General features: G+C 35.0%; 7 protein-coding genes across 7 annotated transcripts in view; all 7 read left to right on the top strand.

Annotated features, from left to right (window-relative positions):
• The window catches only part of LOC103150159 (olfactory receptor 1J2-like), a 4,381-nt gene extending 3,270 nt beyond the window's left edge, over positions 1-1,111 (top strand). The window contains exons 3-5 of the mRNA XM_016680455.1: positions 229-345; positions 427-707; positions 1,093-1,111. Of these exons, the coding sequence (XP_016535941.1) occupies positions 229-345; positions 427-707; positions 1,093-1,111 (417 nt within the window). The remainder of the gene's footprint in view (positions 1-228; positions 346-426; positions 708-1,092) is intronic.
• Positions 1,112-3,151: 2,040 nt separating this feature from the next.
• LOC103150157 (olfactory receptor 52A5-like) lies at positions 3,152-4,684 on the top strand. Its single transcript, XM_007569649.2, has 2 exons — positions 3,152-3,334; positions 3,451-4,684. The coding sequence occupies exons 1-2, from the start codon at positions 3,179-3,181 to the stop codon at positions 4,240-4,242; spliced, it is 948 nt and encodes a 315-aa protein (XP_007569711.1). The 5' UTR covers positions 3,152-3,178; the 3' UTR covers positions 4,243-4,684.
• Positions 4,685-7,776: 3,092 nt separating this feature from the next.
• LOC103150156 (olfactory receptor 51B2-like) lies at positions 7,777-9,128 on the top strand. Its single transcript, XM_007569648.2, has 2 exons — positions 7,777-7,948; positions 8,040-9,128. Exons 1-2 carry the CDS (start codon positions 7,796-7,798, stop codon positions 8,826-8,828), a joined length of 942 nt encoding a protein of 313 aa, XP_007569710.1. The 5' UTR covers positions 7,777-7,795; the 3' UTR covers positions 8,829-9,128.
• A 2,777-nt stretch (positions 9,129-11,905) lies between these two features.
• Positions 11,906-13,500, top strand: LOC103150155 (olfactory receptor 11G2-like). The gene is made up of 2 exons (XM_007569647.2): positions 11,906-12,067; positions 12,349-13,500. The coding sequence occupies exons 1-2, from the start codon at positions 11,939-11,941 to the stop codon at positions 13,138-13,140; spliced, it is 921 nt and encodes a 306-aa protein (XP_007569709.1). The 5' UTR covers positions 11,906-11,938; the 3' UTR covers positions 13,141-13,500.
• Positions 13,501-14,724: 1,224 nt separating this feature from the next.
• Positions 14,725-17,430, top strand: LOC103150154 (olfactory receptor 56A1-like). Its single transcript, XM_016680454.1, has 2 exons — positions 14,725-14,788; positions 15,738-17,430. Exons 1-2 carry the CDS (start codon positions 14,725-14,727, stop codon positions 16,682-16,684), a joined length of 1,011 nt encoding a protein of 336 aa, XP_016535940.1. The 3' UTR covers positions 16,685-17,430.
• A 776-nt stretch (positions 17,431-18,206) lies between these two features.
• Positions 18,207-20,528, top strand: LOC103150153 (olfactory receptor 11H4-like). Its single transcript, XM_007569645.2, has 2 exons — positions 18,207-18,456; positions 19,728-20,528. The coding sequence occupies exons 1-2, from the start codon at positions 18,325-18,327 to the stop codon at positions 20,526-20,528; spliced, it is 933 nt and encodes a 310-aa protein (XP_007569707.1). The 5' UTR covers positions 18,207-18,324.
• A 1,303-nt stretch (positions 20,529-21,831) lies between these two features.
• LOC103150152 (olfactory receptor 52E8-like) lies at positions 21,832-23,828 on the top strand. The gene is made up of 3 exons (XM_007569644.2): positions 21,832-21,960; positions 22,325-22,444; positions 23,010-23,828. The coding sequence occupies exons 1-3, from the start codon at positions 21,898-21,900 to the stop codon at positions 23,826-23,828; spliced, it is 1,002 nt and encodes a 333-aa protein (XP_007569706.2). The 5' UTR covers positions 21,832-21,897.
• Positions 23,829-24,049: the final 221 nt, after the last annotated feature.

Raw genomic sequence — 24,049 nt, 5'->3', positions numbered from 1 at the left:
CTTCTTCATATGATTTTTCTCACCCAGACATTTCTATATTTTTTCAGATTGTGTCTAATTTAATGTAAATTCATATTTATATTCTAATCTCAAAAACAACTCTATACTGCCCTCTACTTCTTAACCCATGTCTTCCACACCGTCTATGTCTCCCTGTGCATGCTCAAAACATGTTTTCAGTGTTTTCTCTCACCTTGTCATTTAACTTTTGACTCATGCACTTCACAGATCTTCAGGTTCAACCCTCGCTACATCCTTTTCATCCACTTGGTGCTAAACAAAACACTCCAGATGACAGTCAGCGTGTCCCTCTACATCTTAGCCCATGCCTTCCACACAGTCTATGTCTCCCTGTGCATGCTCAAAACATGTTTTCAGTGTTTTCTCTCACCTTGTCATTTAACTTTTGACTCATGCACTTCACAGATCTTCAGGTTCAACCCTCGCTACATCCTTTTCATCCACTTGGTGCTAAACAAAACACTCCAGATGACAGTCAGCGTGTCCCTCTACATCTTAGCCCATGCCTTCCACACAGTCTATGTCTCCCTGTGCATGCTCATCCTCCTGCCGGCTATTCTCACCACCATGAACACTCCATTGAATCTGGCCTGCATGGCAGCAGAATGTTACATCTCCGTCTGCATCCCCCTTCGCTATGACAGTATATGTACTGTTAAGAAAACCTACATTGTCATTGGCATTATGTGGGTGATAAGCTTGCTCACTATTCTACCTGACATCTTTATTCTTTTGATTACTGAAGAGCTGCATTTTTTGAAAACGAGAGTTTTCTGTGACAGGGACAGAGTGTTCAGAGGCAGCTACAGTAAAAATAAGAGAGATGCGTCCCACATATTTTTTCTGGTGGTTGTTTGTCTCACTCTGTTCTACACTTATTTCAGAATTTTGCTTGTGGCAAAAGCTGCAAATTCTGATGCTAAAAAAGCAAAAAACACAATTCTGCTTCATGGTTTTCAGATGTTGATGTGCATGACATTGTTTGTGCAACCTTTGCTAAAGCAGCTCCTCACATACTTGTTTCCTGGGCAGACGATTTACATACAAAATGTTATTTTTGTGTTGATCCAGATCATTCCTCGCTGTCTAAGTCCTGTTGTTTATGGGATACGTGACAGAACTTTCAGAATGCACTATAAAAAGTACTTCATGTGTTTCCAAGTAAAAGAAATAAAGGTAGAACCCTAACAGAACTCCAAAAACATTGGCTACAGAAGCTGGCAGTGTTTCTGAGTGTTGTTGTTGTACGACTTTTGCTTCCATGGTAGAGTTTTAACTTGCACTTGTAGATGATAGTTTTATGAAGTGTTCCTGAGTCCATATGATAATAACTGTGGCTGTATGATGCTGGTTTTTAATGCATTGCTGCCTTTGGGCATTCAATATTGATTTTTGGCTTTTTCACTTACTAACAGAAATTTCTCCAGAGACTTTGGGGATGCTCCGATCATGACAGCTGTTTCTAATTAACCTGTTCACATGAGGAATGCCCAAACAAGTGCTGTTTGGGCATTCCTCAACTTTCCCAGTCTCAGTCAAAGTTGTCCCCGTGTCCCAACCTTTTTGGAATATGGTATCAAATTCCAAATGAATTAATATTTGCAAAAACACAATAAAGTTGATCAGTTTATATATTAAATATATTGTCTTTGGAGTGAATTCAACTTAAAATAGATTGAAAATGATTTGCAAATTATGATATTCTGTTTTTAGCTATGTTTTGCACTTCACTGGAAATGGGGTTGTACCAGATTCTATTGGACAGAATCAAGAAACATTTTTTTTAAATCAACGTTGTGGATTAACTTGGCTAATCTTTGCTCTATGGCTATAGATACAAGTGATATTTTTACCCATGAATAATTAGTAAGTTAAAATTAAATAAGTTAAAAAGATATCACAGATGGTCAGATCAAGTGAAAACATATAAAATCAAAAGTAAAAGAAAAAAGGATAAATGTGAAAGTTTGGACATTTGAAGGCAAAACCCTCAAATGTTTGTACCGTTCTGTATTTTTCCCCAAGTTTTTATTATATTTGATCTCTAGTGTCTGTTGTTGTGCCAGGGAAATGTGCTTTTATAAAAAGAAGGTTCAGTTTATAAAGTAAAATATAAAATAACTATTCTGCACTGAAAAAGCCCAGGTTCAATTTCCTCAGAATAACTAATTAATACCCAGAAGAAAATCGTATCTTCATCAAGTGTTGGGAGGAATTAAAATAGCCATAAATAGCAGAACATCAGCCATATGTCAGACATTTCCAGACTGGGCAAGCTGAAGTCTGGAGTATCCATCAGAGGTAGGATCACCTTTTACATTTATCCTCTGAACTTATATGTTCTTGTTTCACACTTCATTCTATACTTTATTAGACCTTAATGTGCTTATTTTACAAAATACTAGCAGTAGTTCTTTGATAAAACTTGTATGCACAGCATGTGCATTTAAGGAGTTGTGATAAGTCATTTAATTTTTACATTCACTACATTATCTAGTGCATATTTCCAGTGTGGACTAATTCCTCATTCCTCATTTTGGTGCTTATAGAAAACACTAATGGCTTCACCATTTTTAGCAACTACAGTATGAAAAAAAATTGGTATGGCATAAAAAATCTAGGTTAAACAAAGAGATGTTATATCAAACTACATTTTAATACTACTACTATTATAATGCCTTTATTGGCTAAGATACATTGTAAGTATCCAATGCTCTTATATTTATCTTCTAGAACTTTGTGTATGTCTTCTAAACAAAATGTTTTTAAAATTGTTTACTTAAAAGTAAATTGTTTAAGAGGTATTTATTAGATGACTGTAGTTCTTTACATAAATAAAAATATGAAATGAAAAATTGTGAAAGCAGCACACTTTAATTTCCTACATGTCTGTTTTGAAATAAATGTTAATTATTTCCATTGTTTTCTTTCTTCCTGATTTGACTTTTTTTTTTGCATCAGAAAAATCTGGCCTCACTGTCTTTTTTCAAGGGAGTGTAATTATTTGATCACAGAGTTTGAATTGTCATTAATATTCATTCAAAAAAAAGACATAAATAGAAAACACCACACAGTGAATATGTAAACATTGAAGCTGAAGAGTGACCAAAATTTTTCTTATTATAAATATCACTGTAGGGTTTCCTGGATCTACCAGATGAATTCCTCATCTTTAAACTTCACTGAGTCGAGCAGCCTGACTTATAGAGACTCTCCCAGCTCTGCTGTGGCTAAGAATGTGATCGTCTTGGCTCTTGGCATCACCATCAACTATATCAACGGGACATTGATTCACACCTTCAGGAAACACCAGGTGAGCATTTATTATCACTGTGTTGTCATGCTGAAATATCATTGTTGTGAAACCAATGGTTATCATTGGCAGCTTAAGGAGAAAATTAAATGTGCTGTGTTTTTTCTCTCTTTCAGATATTTTATTTGAATCCTCGTTACATCCTTTTCATCCATCTGGTGATAAATGACATGATCCAGCTGACTACAGCAATCGGCTTATTTGTGTTTAGTTATGTCTTCCAAACAATTAATGCTTCCTTATGTTGCTTCATTGTTACCTTTGCCGTTTTCACCACTCTTAATACGCCGTTAAATTTAGCTCTGATGGCGGTGGAGTGCTACATTGCTGTATGTTTCCCACTGCGACATGCTGAACTTTGCACCATAAAACGAACATATTTTCTCATTGGCTGTATTTGGAGTTTAAGCGCAGCATCGATTTTGCCGGATGTCTTTCTTATCCTCGCAACAGAGCCTCTAAGGCTATTTTACGCTACAATATTTTGTGAAAGAGACATTCTGTTCCGACATCCTATAAGTATTCAAAAGAGGGATATTTCTCACATAATCTTTTTATCTCTTGTCTGGCTCACCTTTTTTCTTACTTATTTAAGGATATTTTTTGCTGCTCAAGCTGCTAGTTCAGCTGAAGAAAAGGTGAAACGAGCCAGGAATACTGTCCTACTTCATGGGTTTCAGCTGTTTTTGTGCATGCTAACATATATAGCTCCTATGACAAAACATGTCCTGTCATTTCTGTTCCCAAAATATAATGTTCATATCTTATTTGTCTGGTACATATTGGCCCAGATACTGCCCAGGTTTTTGAGTCCTATTGTGTATGGGCTGCGAGATAATACATTCAAACAGTATTTGAGAAAGTATCTGCTGTGCACCATCAGAGCAGCCAACAAACTTTATCCTTAAAGCTTGTGAGGTTTGGAGGGTACCTGTCCAGTAATTTAGATGAGATTACAGAATCCTGTTTGCATGTTATCTTCATTGTAAAATTCTTTGTAAAAATTACAAACCATAATAGCTAAAACTGATCGTTTGCATACATAATTAGAAAATGTGATGTAAATGTAAACCTGCGAAGCATCCCTCTTGCGGTAAACACAGACAACCACCAGGACATTTGATGTCTTATGCTTTTATTTTGAAGGCTAACTTTTCTGTCTTTGAGGTCAACTTCCTGAAGGCTAGCTTGATGGCGTACACACATGATGGCAGCCTGGTTAGACTTCACTAGGAGGGAATTCCCTAATCATCCATCTCACTGGGGTGGACCACCAGGTGAAGCTGAGGGTTAAAGCGGACTGAAAGTTTGGTTGTTGTTTTGTGTAATATTTGAATAACTTGGTAGTGAGTTGTGAATGAGTGTGTGCTGAATAATTTTCTTTACTAATTTATATAGATTTATTTGTAACTGTTTTGCTTAGGGGATCATTGATGCTTGTACCACAACCTGTAACTGGTGAGATGTTTGAAAAAAAATTAATAAAAAATACATTCAGAACTCTGGAAAACAGCTGAGGCCTTTTGATGCCCTTTTCTGCTTTCTCATGATTTCCATCCTGTTTGAGGGTTCTGCATCACAAACTCCCACGTGTTTGTTTCATAATTGGTGTTACGTCCACCAAGGGCACAACATACTTGAGGACACGAGACAAAAGATGAGGGTTCAACAAAATATTTTATTCATAAATTCTCTTCACTTTGTTTTTCTTAATTCAGGTTCTTCTGCTTTTCTGTGAAGAAAATAATATTCAAACCCTCAAATCCCGTGTCCCAAAGAAAAATAAAGAAAACAAAACCCCGAAAGTAGTAACAGAAAGTTGGACCTAGTGAGCCGATCAAACATAACAAAACGGTACAGCAGGGGGCCAACCCTATACAGGGCCGTCGAAGCCCCTACTCGTACCGGACTAAAACAAAAATAACCTAATGCAAAAGAAAGATCGAAAACAGGACAACCGGTCCCACCAGGCCAAAATCACAACGAAAAAACAAACAAAGGTTAACAAAGATACCGCATGGCAGGCTGGAACCCTCAGCTGCGGCCCACAGCAGCTGGTGGCGGGAGCGAGCGGAAGCAAGCGGAGAGGCGGAGCCCAGGCGGGAATGGAGGGGAGGCTCCCTACATGCCGAAAGCCAGCCTATTTATAGGCGGACCAACAGCACCACAAATTAACGTAATTAAATATCCAAAAAGAAATTATCCAAACTCCAAATTATATTTACAAAATGTCATTTAATCAAGGTCTATAAGAAAACAAAAAAAAAAAAGTAGACAAAAATCATAATGTGCCTGAAGCACATAACAATTGGTTACTGTATTATGTTCTTATGGTGTAAAGCACTTTGAACTGCCTTGTTGCTGAAATATGCTGTACAAATAAACTTGACTTAAATCCCAAAAAGCCCTTTTGGATGCACCTCAAATCTGGACAAAACGTGAGAGCTGTGAGTTGTGTCAGAAATATGCGGAAAAATTATTTCTTTATTGAAATAGAGCTGAAATACTAGAATGTTTATAAAGAGGGATTTACATTTTTAAATTATTGCATTTCAAAATATGACTACTCCCTTTCATGCAATTTTCAGGACGACATCAGGAGCTTTTGCAGATTTGTTTTTTCTTCCTGTAAAAAGGAATTACAAAAATCCTGACCTTGATATGTAGCAAGTGAATGGATCAGTTTTTCATTGTCACTCTGAAACAATAATTTTAGCTATGTTGAAAAAAACATGTCCTACAAACCTGCTTCTTGAGGGGAGGACATGCTCTGGTCAAAGATAACATCTACATTCTCTATAGTTTATGTGACTAATACTTCTTTTAGGCATTTCTTGTGAAGTTTCCTTTATCTCAGCATCTACAGCTCACCATACTACCATACATAGAAAGAAAGGGAAGTAAAATGATTTTCATTCAAAGTGAAACTTTAGAACCTCCCATGTAATCCTATCTCAGTTCTGATCCAGACAGAAATTACAAGAAAATCATGGATGCTTTTACCACTACTCAACAACAACATTAGGGAAATAAGTTTGCACAGTTTTTACTTGACTACCTCCGACGACTTAAGTAATACCCAGGAGAAAACTATACCTACATTCAACTTTGGTAGGACTGAACCTTCATATAAAGCAATATTTCACACTCAACCTCTGACTGGCAAAACAGACAAGAGTGACACATCTAAGGTAGGACATCTTTGCACTCTCATGTGTGCTCTATTGTTTCAACTATTGTATTTTCTGAATGATGGCTGTGGAATAAAGATATTTAGGGACCTATCATAAATACTCCAAATATTAATGTTTTATGTTTTCAGCATTAAATCCTGTTATCAATGTTATATGGGAAATTTATGTCTTAAATATTTGCTTCAGATTCAGTTGTTTGATGGTGAAGTGTATGGCATAATGTTTTTGTTCTGAATGTGTTGCCATGTTTTTGTGTTCAGGGAAAAGAATAATAACTGCAAAAGTAAAAGAAAAAATAAAAATAAAAAGGCAAGAATGGATTTTTTTAATGAATTTTAAAGACATTCAAGATATTACAAATTCAAATTGCAATGTATTGAGTAAAACTCAATTTGTTTACAATTGTCCTTGATAAGAAACAACTGGAATATAGTATGTTATAGTCCGTTTTTAACCTTTCATCACTTTTTGCATTATTTTGCTAGAGCAATGTAATTTTTGTCATATTTAAAGGACATGATTTTAAATGGTTTACAAAGCAATAACCTCCTTTAAAAAAATTGCATTTTCTCTAAAATCTTAGCTTACTTTTCTGTATTATTGCCGTCATCAGTGCATTTGTACATGACATGCCATTATCCATAACATATGAGGACTTACTGTATGGAGTTGTTGGTCTAATCTGCTTTAATTCATGCTGATTCATGCGTTTAGTTGTGCCATAATGCCAGGCTGGCCTGTCCTGACTCTGTTGCCCATCAGTTACTTAATGCATTTTCTTAAGTATTATAGGCAATTTTGCATCAAGCAAATGTTTTTCCTAAACACAATGACAAAACAGGCCACAGTGAGGTTTTCATATAATAACCATCTGTTTTGCTACAAGAATCTCCACAAGCAACGGGAAAGTAATTGACAGAGTTAGGCAATGAGTTCTCTTCTACTGTATCTGGAGCAAAACACTTCACTCAAGGAATCTACCTAGATGATCTGGTTGTAAAGTTCAGCATGCTTATTTTTATTTTATTAGTTAAAAAGTCAGAAGAAATAAAAACAACATATACAAAATTGTAAGAACACCAACAACTAATATGAAGACAAAAATATGTATATGAAGTAAATACTGTCTAAACTCTTCCAGAGATAATTTGTTCTAAGCACAAGAACAATGTGCCTTTAAAATTAAAACATTTAAAATACTAATGTTGTACTATACTAACGTGAATGTTATCTGTTCATAGAGATAAGCAAAAATTGAATCTACCAGATGAATTCCTCATCTTTTAGCAACATGTCGAGCAGCTTGATTTATAGAGACGCTCTCAGCATTGCTGTGACCAAAAATGTGCTCATAGTGGCTCTTGGCATCACCATCAACTATATTAATGGGGCACTGATTCACACCTTCAGAAAACATGAAGTGAGCCTTTTTCTGTCTTTGGCAATTTTTGAATAAAATCATACCAAATGAATAAAATCACTTAAAATATCCTTTTTTTTCTCTCTTTCAGATATTTTTCATGAATCCTCGTTACATCCTGTTCATCCATCTGGTGGTGAACGATATGATCCAGCTGACTACATCCATCAGCTTGTTTGTTCTCAGTTATGTCTTCTACAGAATTAGTACTTCTTTGTGTTGCTTCATTGTTACCTTTGTTGTTTTCACCTCTGTGAACTCTCCTTTAAATTTAGCTCTGATGGCGGTAGAGTGCTACATCGCCGTTTGTTTCCCACTGCGACATGCTGAACTGTGCACCATCAAACGAACATATTTTCTCATTGGCTGTATTTGGGGTTTAAGCGCAACAACAGTTTTGCCAGACATCTTTCTTATCTTTGCAACAGAGCCTCTATGGCTGTTTAACTCTACAGTATTTTGCGACAGAGATACTGTTTTCCGACACCCAATAAGCATAAAAAAAAGAGATGTTTCTTATATAATTTTTTTATCTGGAGTTTGGCTTACACTTTTATTCACGTACGTCAGGATCTTTTGTGCTGCTCAAGCTGCTAACTCAGCTGAGGGAATGGCAAAGGCCAGAAATACTATCCTGATTCATGGTTTTCAGCTACTTTTGTGTATGCTAACATATGCAACTCCTTTGGCAAGAACGTTTCTGGCGTTTCTGTCTACTGCACAATATGTCCAAGCATATTTTTTTTGGTACATACTGATCCAGATTCTTCCCAGATTTGTGAGTCCCATTGTGTACGGGGTACGAGACAATACATTTAGACAATACTTGAAAAAGTATCTTTTGCGCAGCATCAGAGAAGCCAACAAACTACATCCGTAAGTGTTTCTTGTGTCGGTATAGATATCCTAAACTTGATCATTTTAAAACCTATACTGTGCTATCTGTAAAATTAGACAAAGCATGTTTCTGATTCAAGCAAACAAAAATGACCTGTAATAAACATTATTGGATGTGTGACAGGAAACAAAATCAGATTCACCTTTGAATCACTGAAAGATTGTCTACTTTCATTCACTGTGCAGTCTTTGACTCAGTTCAAATAATAGCCTTTTAAATTGAACTTTGGTGTATTGTAATGGTTCGCATATATACTTCTTCCTCAGTCTTTTTAGTCTTAGGACCCAGAGATACATGTTTAAGATACAATGCGAATTTCAAAAATATTGAAATAAAATAAGTAGATGTTTGTGTTTGTACTGGATTGAAATAGATGGGAATTGTCTTAAATGGAAAAGTGTTCTACATGAAAGGTACAAATTATGTATGATTGATGGAAAAACTGAAAAGGTAAAAGGTAAATTTTTCCCGTTCTTAAAGCTGTATTAGGTAACTTGTTTTGAAGTTGTGCTGATGGAAAAACAACTCCAGTAAAACCACTTCAGCTGTCAGTGGCATTGCTAACTGGTCTAAGCATTCACAGCAGACTCCTTTGTGGGGAAGGAGCCGTAGTGCAGCAGAGAACAGGAAGAGGGTGTGAGCAGTGTGTACAGTGCTAAGACCTTCCTGACTCTAATTGGTCATTTGACTGAGAAGTGCATTTCTGCAGATGGCAGTAGGACCACAAGGAGGTAGAACTCAATTTTTATTTTCACAAAATGTCCATTGGGCGGTGAGTTTTAACGTTAAAATAAAACTTAAAACAACTCCTATTGCAATTTTGAATTGCTGTGCTGCTTCCATAAGCTACGTTACTGAAAGCCAGTGGTAGAAGGAAATCAGAAGCTTTCAATTTTTTTTTTTTTTTTTTCCAAAAATGCAGGAGATCCCATTACTGGATGCAAAATGTTGCTCAGACTCATTAACTTCAGTGTGAAATTGAGCTTTTCACAAACTGTGATTCAGATAAAAAGAGTGATTCTAAGGATGACCATTGGTGTCTTTATGTAAGTAGAAAGAGGCCTATTTGCATGGTAGTTGCTCTATTGCAGTTTTAAAATTTAAACACAATGCAACATTTGTGCTACTGTGTAAAGAAAAGAAAAAAAGTTAAAGCTGCTGCAACCTCCTATTGTTCAAGTTAACCTGCCAGCTATTTGCTGCTGTTACACAATGTGGGTTGACAATTACACAACTGTTAAACCACATTTCTCCAAAATGAAAAGGGTAGGTTATTGCAAAGCTGCTCATCCCATTTAAAGTGAACTGGCTACAAATAAAATAATGGAGAAAAAAAACAACCTAGACAAATACATAGGATTTAATTGACTCCTTTTAAACACAAGTTCCACAAAACTGTCATAATGTTGCCTTTACTAATGTTGATCTGAGTGACAAGGCTGTTAGTTTCAGCAGCAGATGTCACTAGTGAGGACTGAATGAAACAGGGAGTAAGGAACCTTAGAGCAAAGCAAAAGTGCTAGAAAGCTTCATTGCTTCATGAGGCCATGACTATTAAAACCACACCAGCAAAAGCAGTTAACTCTGAGAAGCTGTTTCTAATTTCACAAATGAGCTGAATTAAACAAACATCCATTTACAGATGTTGGGTGGGAGAAACAGTACTTAAAGTTACTGGACCTGTGCACACTGCTGACCAAACAAGCAACAACTCATGCTGAGATGTGACCATGTGAGAGCAGAAAAGAGTCTCACTTTATACTCAGCACACCAGCTGACAGTTAATTGGATGCACAGGTGTTCTCAATCAATGAGAGCAGGCTTCATTCATTCAGGTACATTTGGGAGACACCAAACACTGCACCTCACCAAAAACACACCAGGTGGTGGCAGCATCATCCAACTGCTGTGCTTTTAGGCAGCAGGACCTGAAAGGCCTGTAAAAGTAGAAGGTAAAATGAATGTAGCATGTGTGCCAAGTCAGGACACAGCTGTGAAATTAGTCTTTGGGTCCAAAATAATGTCACTCATTACAGGACTTTCTGCTCCACATCTAATTTATTTTGTCACATTTAGGCCCATCAAAAATGTGAAGTCTATGGCAATGTCCTTTGGCCACAGTTTGCACACCATCTCTGTTTTAAGTATTTATTTGTCACAGCTAAAAATGTTTTACACTATAGACCATACATAGAGTTACTTTTATTTTACATTTTATTTTTGTTAAAAAAAAGAATAGTGGCAATTAGCACTTAAAACAAGTTTTAAACAAATACACTAATTTCCATTCTCATCCCAATGCTATTACAAGTCTAATATGCAGTTACCCTTAGCCCTATGCACACAACATACAAAAAGAGAAGCACATACATGCACACACACATGCACACACACACAACACTTTTTTTTTTTTTTAAATCCCATGACTTTTCTGCATGTCAACTATATATTGGGATATGTGGAGCAGACTCATTGTCTGCTGCATAACGCTGTCTAACCATCACCAGGTGAGTTTGTGTGTACTGTTGTTTCTGTTTAAACAGCTGATGAGTCCTTAGTATTAATGAAAAATTCTAGGTAAGAAAAAATGCAACAGGTAGTATATGTAAATTGTAATTTAGTGATTTTTAATTTTTCTTCTATTATGCCTGACATAAAACATATATTGTTGCTGTGATAATGAATCATTACAAAACACATTCATCTGAAAATGAAAAATGTGAGTAAATGTAACATGTTCTTAGGATAAGAACTGCTGCCTGTCTTCTTTGATTGATGAGCTTGAAGTTAAAATGTAAATTTGCTTAAAATAATGACCTGAATAATTTGCAGGAACCAATCAAGAACTAAAATGAACTAAGTTACACTATGTTTTAAAAACTAAATAGTATTATTAGTATTTCATAATCATATTTTTTGTTGAATACTGCTTGTATTCTTTTTAATAATTTTAAGTGTGCTAATCATCACTAAAACCTCAGAGTTTAAATGCTATCTTCCAGCCTTTCCAAAGTTTTATCAATAACCTGTTGAATTTTTTCTCCACAGTTTGGCACATTGTCAGATGATTCTCAAGTCCTCTAAATGTTGGTATGAATACCACTACTGTCAACCGGGACCCGCTTCATGTTGCAATCTTAAAGAATGTGATCACTGTGGCCCTCTCCCTTGCCATTATCTACATTAATGGTACTCTGGTTCATGTATTCAGAAAACATCAGGTATCAATTTTATGCATTTTAAGAATACCTAAAATATTGCAGAGAGGTTAAATAACATCAATAAATTTCTTATATTGATGTTGGGAGATAGTTACAGAAAACATTGGCTTCTGTAGATATGTTTTCTGACTTCAGATGTCAGAAAACAAAAACACGATTTAACCAGTTGGGATCCATTTCCCACTATGAGTTTTAGAAATCGAAACTTAGAAGTAGACTTCCTAAAATATCACACTTATCTTTTCTTCTCTGTTTCTGAAAAATCTTGTCTTTTGTTTCAGGTTTTCAACACAAATTCTCGTTACATCCTGTACATCCACCTGGTAATCAACGATATCATCATGCTCGCAATGATGATCCTCCTACAAGTCCTTAGTTACATTTTGTTCACACTCAATGTCTCATTTTGCATCGTCATGCTAATGCTTGCCGTATCTACAGGTCTAAACAATCCCTTAACGCTTGCTGCCATGGCTCTAGAGTGCTACCTGGCCATATGCTTCCCTCTCCGCCACCCTCAGATCTGCACGGTCAGGAAAACTTACATTGTGATCACTATGATATGGGTCCTAAGCTTATTGACAATCTTACCAGATCTGTTCATAATTATTGCCACAAGACCTGCAGAGTACTTTCATTCCAGTGCCTTCTGCTTGTGGGCTAATGTTTTTACAGACCCGATCCTTGCAAAGAAGAAAGATGTAACCAACATTTTGTTTCTAGTCATTGTTTGGCTCATTCTTTTTTATGCATACTTTAAAATACTTTTTGCTGCACAGGCCGCTTCAGTAAATGCAAAGAAAGCAAGGAACACTGTCCTACTTCATGGCTTTCAGCTGTTGTTATGCATGCTAAGCTATATTCACAGTATATCAATACAGGGCCTGTCAATTTTGTTTCCAAAAGATACTCTAGCCATTCGGTATGTGATTTCTCTACTGATTCAGGTCATGCCAAGGCTCATCAGTCCGATGGTTTATGGCATAAGGGACAAAATGTTCAGACAGTACCTTATAAGATACTGGCTACCTTTAAATTCAAACGTTTATCCAGAAAATGTCCAAAAAAGTTGAACATAAGGATGTCTATATTTCAAGAACCTTTTTAAAGGCCCAATATGGTCTTTGTCTTTTTTCCTTTATATTGAACTAGATATGATAGTGTAAAAAGAGGATACCTCACTAAAAGTCTACCCCCTAAAACAGCTTTGGCAAGGAGGTAGCACTTTTGATATTACATCATAAAAGGTGTAGGTTGAAGAAGTGTGATACAGTTAAATTTCAGTTCAGTTGTGCTTCAGTTGTCTGTGACTTTCATGTCTTTGTAAAGTTTTATTTTCCTCCACTTTATCGTTTCTGTATGAGCCACACTGAAACTTCACTGTTTAAATTCTAACCAACAAAATGGGAATGTTTTGTCACAGATTGAATAAAAAAATCATGCTATTCTCAGTTGTCATTTGTCTAATTTACTAGAGCTCCCTTTTCATACACTAAATTTGTTAGATTGATGGTGGGCTGCACAGCACTGTAGTACTCAAAAAAATGCAGAAAATAAATAATAACCCTATTAAACAATTTTGTGTTTTCCAACTGTTATGAGTAAAAAAGTTAAGCCAATTAATTCAACCTAATGCAAAATTTTAGCTATTGTGGAAATGTTGTCTATCTCTAATAGCTGAAACATGTTTTAAACACACTAGGCAAGGCATAGACTTGTTTATGTTTTATGTTTTGTTTATTTATTTTTTGATGAGGAATAATGGTTTGGTGAAAGAGGATGGAAGTTAGTTTATTTGTCTAAAACTTAAGCTCAACACACTTGCAATGCTAACATGCAGTTGTCCTTAACTACATCCACACAATATGCAAAAGGGAAGCACATAAACACACACACACACCCGCACACATTAACCCTTGACTATTTTTTGTTCCCTTGACTGTTCTCCACTTTAACTATATATTGGATTATGTCGAGCAGAACTGACTGATCTGCAGCATAAACCAGGTGAGTTTCTGTGCAGTTGCTCAGTTTAAACATTTAATGATTATTTAGTATTATTTAAAAATTTGTTTTTTAAAAATTGCAATAGTCAGTTGTGATTTACTAAATTTCTGTTTTGCTTCTAGTATTGGTACTCTTTGCAAACAGTATTGTGTTGTGAAATTGTATTGTTTAATTTTTTTCAGCTATTTATTTTTTGTTTGGAGTTGCATTGGTTGCAGCAGTGAAAAAAATATTTTTGATCAAAAGAAATATGTTATATTATTTATTACTGTGATCATGAACCATTACAAAATACATCAATTAGAAAATGTAAAATGTGAATAAATGAAGGATGTTTTTAAGCTAACAACTGCTGACTGTCAGCTCGAAGTGAAAAACAATAATTTGCTTTAAATGACAGGGAAAAATTAACTGTGACCATTACAGAACTAAAATGAACAAAGTTAAAGTGAGTTTTTTAAATACCATATTATTGGTATTCTATATAATGCATATTGAAGACTCTTTGTATTTCTTTTAATAATATTAAGCATATTAATAGATACTAAAACCTCACAGTTGAGTTTTTCAAACTTGTCTATGACATTAATTTAGTCAGTTTTAACAATAATCTGTTGTATATTTCTCCACAGTTCCACACACTGTGTCAGATGACCCCCAAACCCTCTAAATGTTGGTATGAATACCACTACTGTCAGCCGGGACCCGCTGTATGTAGCAATCTTAAAGAATGTGATCACTGTTGTCCTCTCTCTTGCTATTATCTACGTTAATGGGACTCTGGTTCATACATTCAGAAAACATCAGGTATCAATTTTATACATTTTGAAAATATGCATTAGTGTTTTTTGTGCAATAACTGAGGTAACATGGACCCAGTTTTCTGTTGTTTCAAATGTCATGAAGTTAAGTGGAAATTTTAGAATTGTTGTTTTTTAGTTGTTGCACTTGTAGCTTTAAAGTGATGCATGTAAATCACTTTATATGATAACAGTAGACAAGATGAGGCCATTGGAAAATTTAAGGTAAAATGTGAGTTATCTGCCTTCTCTCCAGTAAACATTCATTTAAGATATTAAATTAGGTTCAACAGTGTTGTTTTATTCAAGCAATTACACGGTCTACTTGTTAAATTGCTTTTGCCTTATATTTTTCTGAAAGTTGTATTTTTTAATTACAATTGTCTGCTGGGTTCATTAAGTATTTTAAAAAATGCTTAAACGTTTTGTGACAATAATGTCTGAATAAAGAACATGCGTCCACATCATACAACTGTGAGACACCACTTCAAGTTCATAATGCTTAACCAGAAGAAATTCTTGAAAACCTATTTTACTTCAGCTGTTATGAAATCACAAAACTTGTTGCTATGAAATGTTTCAGGTTACAGTTTTTACTAAACCCTTTAATTTGAATGTCTGTTTATTCCTGTATGAATTGTGACTTAGATAATTAAATTTGTGAAACTAAAGTATATATAAAGTTTCAACTGAGCAAGAACATTAATAATTTAAGTCCATTAACAAATACAGACTGATTATCCTAAAGTAGGAGGCCATTATTTAAAAACATGTTTTGATTATTTTACGTTCTAGTATCATTAGAGAACGGTTAAATAACACCAATAAACTCCTTTTATTGACCTTGGGAGATTGTGATACAGATGAAAAAAAATTTAAAATTAAATGTCTGAAAAGAAAAAGAAACAACTTTAGTACTGATATCCAGATTGTTTCACATTATGAACTTAAGAAGTCAAACCAAAAAGGTCTTTCTATCCCATTTCTTGAAATAACTTGTCCTTTGTTTCAGGTTTTCAACACAAATTCTCGTTACATCCTGTACATTCACCTGGTAATCAACGATATCATCCTGCTCGCAATGATGATCCTCCTACAAGTCCTTAGTTACATTTTGTTCACACTCAATGTCTCATTTTGCATCGTCATGCTAATGCTTGCCGTATCTACAGGTCTAAACAATCCCTTAACGCTTGCTGCCATGGCTCTAGAGTGTTACCTGGCCATATGCTTCCCTCTCCGCCACCCTCAGATCTGCACGGTCAGGAAAACTTACATTGTGATCACTATGATATGGGTCCTAAGTTTATTGACAATCTTACCAGATCTGTTCATAATTATTGCCACAAGACCTGCAGAGTACTTTCATTCCAGTGCCTTCTGCTTGTGGGCTAATATTTTTACAGACCCGATCCTTGCAAAGAAGAAAGATGTATCCAACATTTTGTTTCTAGTCATTGTTTGGCTCATTCTTTTTTATGCATACTTTAAAATACTTTTTGCTGCACAGGCCGCTTCAGTAAATGCAAAGAAAGCAAGGAACACTGTCCTACTTCATGGCTTTCAGCTGCTGTTATGCATGCTAAGCTATATTCGTACTATATCAATACAGGGCCTGTCAATTTTGTTTCCAAAAGATACCCTAGCCATTCGGTATGTAATTGCACTATTGATTGAGGTTATGCCAAGGCTCATCAGTCCAATGGTTTATGGTGTAAGGGACAAAATGTTCAGGGAACACCTAAAACGATACCTGTTACCTTTAAATCCAGCCGTTCATCCAAGAAAGGTACAAAAAAGGATAATATGAAGATATTTCTATTTTAAGTATATTTTTCAATTCCCAGGATAGTTTTTAGGGAGCCATTCTTCATTACTTCTTGTTCTATGACATCTAAAAGGGTGAAATTGTGGCTACCGTAGCAGAAGTCTACGGCCCTAGTAAGAAGGTAGTTCTGTCGATACATGCTGAGCTACTTCACGGCTCTAAGTCTGAAGCTGCGTGGAAGAAGTTATGGAGTGAATTCCATAAACACAAACCATTTAGTTTTCAAATAAATTCTTCCACCAAGTTTTAGTTTTAAACTCAATTTGGATTCATGACATGACTGGCTGTGTTAAAAAATGTTTACAAAGAACATTAATCATTCCTGTTTTATAATTTAAGAGTAATGCAACTATATATTAGCTTAGAATGAAAATAAGTAAAGCAACATGCTGAAAAATTCAACTACTAACAGATGATTAGCACAAACATTTTTACATCCAAAATGCACTAACCTCACATCAAGTTATTTTCTGCGATAGATTTCCATCATGGTAACCTGATCTAGCCTTCAGTCCTCACTGGAAACGACGGGAGTGCTAAAATAGCGACAGAAAACTACTCTGGATCATAAAAAATATTTTTGCAGTTTAAGCACACCTACATAGCCCAGACAAGATTAAGAGTTTAGGACAATCATGTTCTGGGTTATAAAAGTTTATGGTAAGAGGGAGAAATATCTTACAGTCCATGTTTTTACATTTTCTCCACTTTTTATTGTTTCTGTTTTGAATGAACCATACTTAGATTTCACCTTTAAAGTTTTTACCACAAAAATAACATTTGAAATTTATTTGGTTGTCTGAATAAAAAAAAAACATAAATCATTCAGTTCACAGTCTTGTCATTTATTTAATTTACAAGAGCTCCTGTTTCCATACACAACAACAAAATTGTACCTTTGGTTTGATATGGAAAAACAAGTTCCATATTCACCTAGTAGTAGCTATTTTGTTGTCTGAATTGTTTTATTAGGGAATGCTAGTTATTAAAATTATTTATGTGTGAAATTAGGCTTAGTGCTACTGCACAAACAGATGTGGGTGGTTACACACACAGATACAGACACACTTGACTAGTTTTGATCCCATGACTTTTGCTCAGCATATATAAATTGAGCCGTATCAAACACAGCTGACTTCTTGTCTGTAACATAACTGTGTGTAATCATCACAAGGTGAGTCTCCTTCATGCTGTTCTTGTGTGTAAACATTGAGACTTCAGGGTAATTGCTGAGCCACAGGTTAGAGATGTTTCTGATTTGCCTGGTTTGAATCTTGTTGCTGCTGTCATTACCAGAGCTGAAGAGTTAATTCTTCAGCGCTGCTATTTTTCAAAAATCTTTCTTGTGATTTTAAAATGGATCATCAGTAAATTAGAAAAAAAAAAAAAACATCTTTATGAAAGATTTATTTTTATTAAATTATGCTGAACTAAATTCTACTCAGTCAAAATTACGCCTTAATTAAATGCTTTGTAATAAAATAGTGATTTGCGACTCCTTTCCCAGCTCTATAAACTTGATATGCTGCTGTGTAAAATTTGATCACTTTTATCCTTGATAAATGTTTCTTTGCAGGTTGCCAGATTATGTCAGATAAGTTGCCAGCCCTTCATGTTCTGGCATGAATACCACAGCAACCAGGAATAAGGACCCCCTGCACATTGCAATACTTAAGAGTGGATTCACTGTGGTTTTCTCGCTCTCCATCATCTACATAAATGGGATTCTGATTCACATATTCAGAAAACATCAGGTATCAATTCTGTCTTATCCAGAAATTTACCTCGATTGCTTTAGTAAAAGATAATAAGTGACACAAAACATGTTTATTGTTGCTGTAAAATAAAAGCAGAACAATAAAATGCCATGAAGGATCTGAGTCTTTCAGGATATTTTTTGTTGATGTTTGCAGTTGTAGAATTTATCATCTCAAAGAAACAGAAAGTTGTTTCACCTTGTTATGAATCGTATATGTCTTCAAGTTGCTAATTTGTTCTTTTCGTCATTGCATTTCTTCAGACTATGTGCTGGTCTCAACCAAAGTTAAAAAAAAGAATCTTTTTGTCTCAAGTGTGTAAGAGTGAGGAAGATTATTTAGATTTATTGTTGCATTTAATTTATCTTTTGATTTCTTTTCTATTAGTATTTCAGGCATTATATTAGAGTGTTAAGCAGTGATGCATCAGTCTGTGCAACACTGTGATCAAAAGACATTAATTATTACTAATCATTGATTGTCTGATGTAAACTAATGGAAAATCAGATTTTAAAAACAAATTTAAAATGAGAAATAATGCTGAAAATGTGCCGTTGTTTTAATCAGTTCATCATTCTGGCAGAGAACCAGGGCATTATTGCTTTTCCTCCTTTTATCCTGCTAATATTGTCAGTACACATTTGTTTTTCAATTTGTGTATGTTGACTTTAATAATAAAGGTAGATTTAGTGTCAAATTTAACATATCAACACTAAGCATTCTTAAAAGTTCTTTTTAATAGCACCTTGATGAAGAGGCTGTTTCTTCCAATTACTGAAACAAATGAATTGCACTCTTCTACATGATATTTATTTAAAGAATATGTTACTTCAGATAAGTAACATATTCTGAAATATGTTACTTAGCTTGTGTTATGTGTAATCGGTACGTATGATACCATTTATCATGTGTATGTCTGTTTTTTCAAGCTCAGTCATTAACCTGAACAGTTCACTGTTTTAGGGCCATGGTAGTACAATAGCAATGGATATTGCCTTTTAAAAACAAAAAAGTTTGAATTAATTGTGATTTTTTTTCTAATCCACTCAGGGTCAAAACTATACACACAGCCACATAAAAACTTAAAGTCATCTAAATGTTTTATGAAGTTTTGCTGACGAGTTTGAAATTGCATATTGTTTTTTCATTCACTTATGAGCCTTAGAAATATAGATTAGTTTACACTATTTTAGATTATTGTAACCTAATTAGTGATAATGGTAACATCTTTGCCTCTCATTTCCTGAGCGTTTTGTCTTTCCTTTCAGGTTTTCAACATGAACTCTCGCTACATCCTCTACATCCATCTGGTGGTCAATGACATCATCATGTTAGCACTGATGGTCCTTCTCATATTCCTGAGCCAGACCGTGTTCACAATCAATGTATCATTTTGCATTATCGTGCTTATTTTTGCCATATCTTCAAATCTAAACAACCCCTTAACGCTTGCTGCCATGGCTCTAGAGTGCTACCTGGCCATATGCTTCCCGCTTCGCCACCCTCAGATCTGCACAGTCAGGAAAACTTACATTGTGATCTCTTTGATATGGTTCCTAAGCTCTCTTACAATCCTGCCAGATCTGTTTGCAGTTGTGGCAACAAGACCTGCAACATATTTTAATTCCAGGATTTTCTGCTTGTGGGCAAATATTTTCACTGATCCACAGCTTGAAAAGAAGAGGGACGTATCCAACATTATTTATTTGGTGACTGTTTGGCTCGTTCTTTTCTATGCATATTTCAGAATACTTTTCACGGCACAGGCTGCTTCTACAAACGCTAAAAAAGCGAGGAACACTGTCCTGCTGCACGGCTTCCAGCTGTTGCTGTGTATGCTAAGCTATGTTCATAGTATAATGATTGAGGGCATCATAAAGTTTTTCCCAGGAGATGCTCTGATCATTCGCTTTGTGATCTCTTTGTTGATTCAAGTCACGCCTCGACTCATCAGTCCAATAGTTTATGGAATAAGGGACAAATTGTTCAGAGAGTACCTGAAAAGATACTTTTTACTCTCAAATAAGGCAACCATTAATCCGGGAAAGATGGGAAAGAAGCCCACATAAAGGAATGCTCCACTTCCTGCAGATGTTTTCTTATTTATTTTGACTCATACTTGAGCTTCTTAATATTTGAATGAATACTTACTATGTATATATATATACAGAGAGAGAGAGATACAGAGAAATTTGGTTTCCCTCATATGCAATGATGTAATTCTGAAAATCTTATATTTATTCTATGTTCTTCAACATTTTGTAAAACAAATAAAGTCTTGAGTGACATTTTCACACATGATATGATGAAATTAGTTTTGTCAAACAAAATAAACTAATTAAAATGCAAGTTTTGTCTCATGTTTTCTTCCAATAATTTATTCCCTGTAATCAGTACTTTTTCAACAAATGTCAAAGAATGTTGCTTTTAACTACCTTGGGGATTTTTTTATGTGTTTTTACACTTTAGAGAATATTATTGGAACTCTAAATTATTTCAGTAACTCAATTCACTAAGCAAAGCACATTATATTAACCAATTACACATCGACTGATGTTTTCAGGCCTTAATTTCTATTACTAATAATGGTTTCAGCTTATAGCAAATTAATATAATATTTAAGTTTAGAATATTACATCCAGAAATGCAAGCCTAATAAGAAGTATCCTTAATATATGCTGAAAGACTATTTTCAAAAGGTATATGTGTGACAGTGCATATACTAGTTTGATGAATGACTGTAATCAAATTATAGTATCATGTCACTCATTGTCTGTCCAGCTATTTGTAAAACATGTTTTAAGCTAAGATTTCCCATCAAGAAGCTACAAATAATTAAAACTTCATATATGATTTAGTGAAAATAAAAATTAGTCATAAAGAACAGGATGAGAAAACTTGGAACTGATATCATTATTATCGTTTCAACATGGAGTCACATCATTATTCCCATCACATTTTCCAGCTCAACACCAAACACAGCTGCCTTTATAAAAGGCAGCTTCATTTTGCCTGCGTCTCACTTGAGGTCAGGTAAGTATAGGTGAGGAGCTGAGTTTCCTGTTTACATTAGCAGATTTTAAAGAATTTATGTTTTACATCAAAACTTAATGTTTTAATTAAATCAGTTTGTCACCCTTTAGTTTTTTTTGTTTTTTTTTAAATTTACCCTGTAATATTTTTGTCATGCTATGATTAGTGCATAGTTGACAAATGTTGACAAATGTGGCTTCTTTCAAGTCTGTGTAGAAAAATCTGTTTAGCTCTGTTTTAACACGGGAATTTTATCATCTGTTTTTGCTTAAGAAAGATGTGTTTAATGACAAATACAGAATGCAAATATTATAGAAGTTTTTGTGTTTTGAACATGTTTAAGATATTTTGAATGTACTTTTATCAGCATTTACTGTCATCTTTCTTTTACTTAGTTTCTCTCTGATGTTACAGGGAAGCATGAGCTCATTACTGAGTCTCACAAACAACACGACTTCCCCTTATCAGGTGTGTTGACAGAGAATAGCACTGAAATATAACATGCCAAATATTTTTCCAAAGAATCAAAAGGGGTGGTAAGTTTTTTTTAAATTTATTTTTTTTATTTTTAGGAAAGATTTGGGAAAAGATCAGGAGTCACACAGAATGTGTAAAGAAAGACTGAGAAATTTTAGTGGTGCTTGTTTTTGTTGTTTTGAAAACCAAACACCTGCACATCCAGGTTTATAGGAAGTTTTATTTTTCTTGTAATTTTGCTATTCATTTGGTACAGTCTCCAAAGCTTGCAAGATGACAGATAATGATATTAAATGTGACATATTTGCATAATCTCTGTAATTAATGTTTCTTGTTTCCTCCTTTTTCTGATCAGTCTGTGCTGTACAGAGATACTTTCACCATGGCCTTGGTGAAGAACCTGATTGTTGTGCTGGTCTGGCTTGTCCTCACGTATATCAACTGCACCTTGGCTGCCACGTTTTTTAGACATCAGGTACACACATCTACAGCTCAAAACAATAAATAGTTGTATTTTTTTATTTAATTGTATTTGCAGAGTATCTTTGTAAAGTATTTGTCTATAGGTTTCAGACAGGATGAAAAATCTAATGTTATGAAACCTGTGAAATATGAATTTTAGATTTATTTTACTGTCTAAAAGTCTAAAACAAAATTGTAGTTCAGGCTGTATGTTGAGGGTCATTTCTCTTTTCTACTCTAATGTCTGACCAGTTTCTCTGTTACTGAAAAGGAAACCAAAATGTGTAAGTGGTTTCTGTACACATGTTGGTGAGTAAGGAAACACACCAACATGTGTCAAACACAACTTTCTATTGTTTATTTGTCAAACATTTTTTTAAACCGATCAATTAGATCTTTTGGTTGAAGATTTACAGATTCAAATAAATTCTACTCATTTTATTTTTCCAGGATGTTGATGTTTGGTCATGGTTAGTTCATGATTCATATCACACTTAATCTAATTTTAGTGTAATCCTAGATGATCTGGTAATACATAAATACAAATTTAAGCCTCTATCTTGTTTGTCTTCCAACAGATTTTCTACGAAGATCCTCGTTACATCCTCTTCATCCACATGGTGATCAATGACGGCATTCAGCTCACTGTGACCGTCACACTTTTCATCCTCAGCTACATTTTCTACAAGATCAACGTCTCGCTCTGCTGCTTCTTCATCCTGGTGGCGGTCTTCACCACCAGAAACACCCCAGTCAGCTTGGCCGGGATGGCCATAGAGCGCTACATTGCCATTTGCAAACCTTTGCGTTACTCTCAAATCTGCACAGTGAGGAGGACTTACGCAGTCATCGGACTGATTTGGTTTATATGTGTGGCCCCAGACATAACAGATCTGTTTGTGTCTCTGGCAACTGAGCCATTAAGCTTTTTCCAATACAACTCTGTGTTCTGTTTGCGGGAGAACGTGTTCAAAGATCCAATCCTGGCTCAGAAAAGGAAAGCCTTTGATATTATTTATTTTTCATGTGTTTTTCTTACTCTGGTCTTTACCTACCTGAAGATCCTGTTTGCGGCCAGGGCGCTCTCCACAGCTGAACCTTCAGCCCAGAAAGCCAGAAACACCATCCTCCTTCACGGTGTCCAGCTGGCCATGTGCCTGCTCTCCTACATCTCTCCAAGCGTGGAGATTGTTCTACACATCATCTTCCCGGGTCGAAGCATCGAAATCAGATTTGCAAACTACCTGATTGTTTATATTCTACCTCGGTTCCTGAGCCCGATAATTTATGGTGCCAGAGACAAGAAGTTCAAGAAGTATCTAATGATGGACTTGCTAAGATGTAGCTGCAAGTACAAAGGAAAGCCAGTGGTTCCACTGAACAAAGACAGAATGTAAAAATATATATATTTTTTTACAATAGCATAAATAGATGTTTGCATTATGGACTTTTGATTATGCTTGCCAAAAATATAAAACTTTCATTTAACTAAAAATAATAAATATTTACAATTTAAGGTTTGAAAAATTATCGTTAATTCTTTTTACAGAAATTCAATTTCAATAATATAACACACTTTAGTAAAATATGACATATATTGCTGAAACCAGAACTTTAT

This window comes from Poecilia formosa, unplaced genomic scaffold, assembly GCF_000485575.1.
Source record: "Poecilia formosa unplaced genomic scaffold, Poecilia_formosa-5.1.2 Scaffold243, whole genome shotgun sequence".
NCBI lineage: Eukaryota > Metazoa > Chordata > Actinopteri > Cyprinodontiformes > Poeciliidae > Poecilia > Poecilia formosa.
Note: the sequence above shows the minus strand (reverse complement) of the source record. Positions and strands in the feature narration are given on the sequence as shown.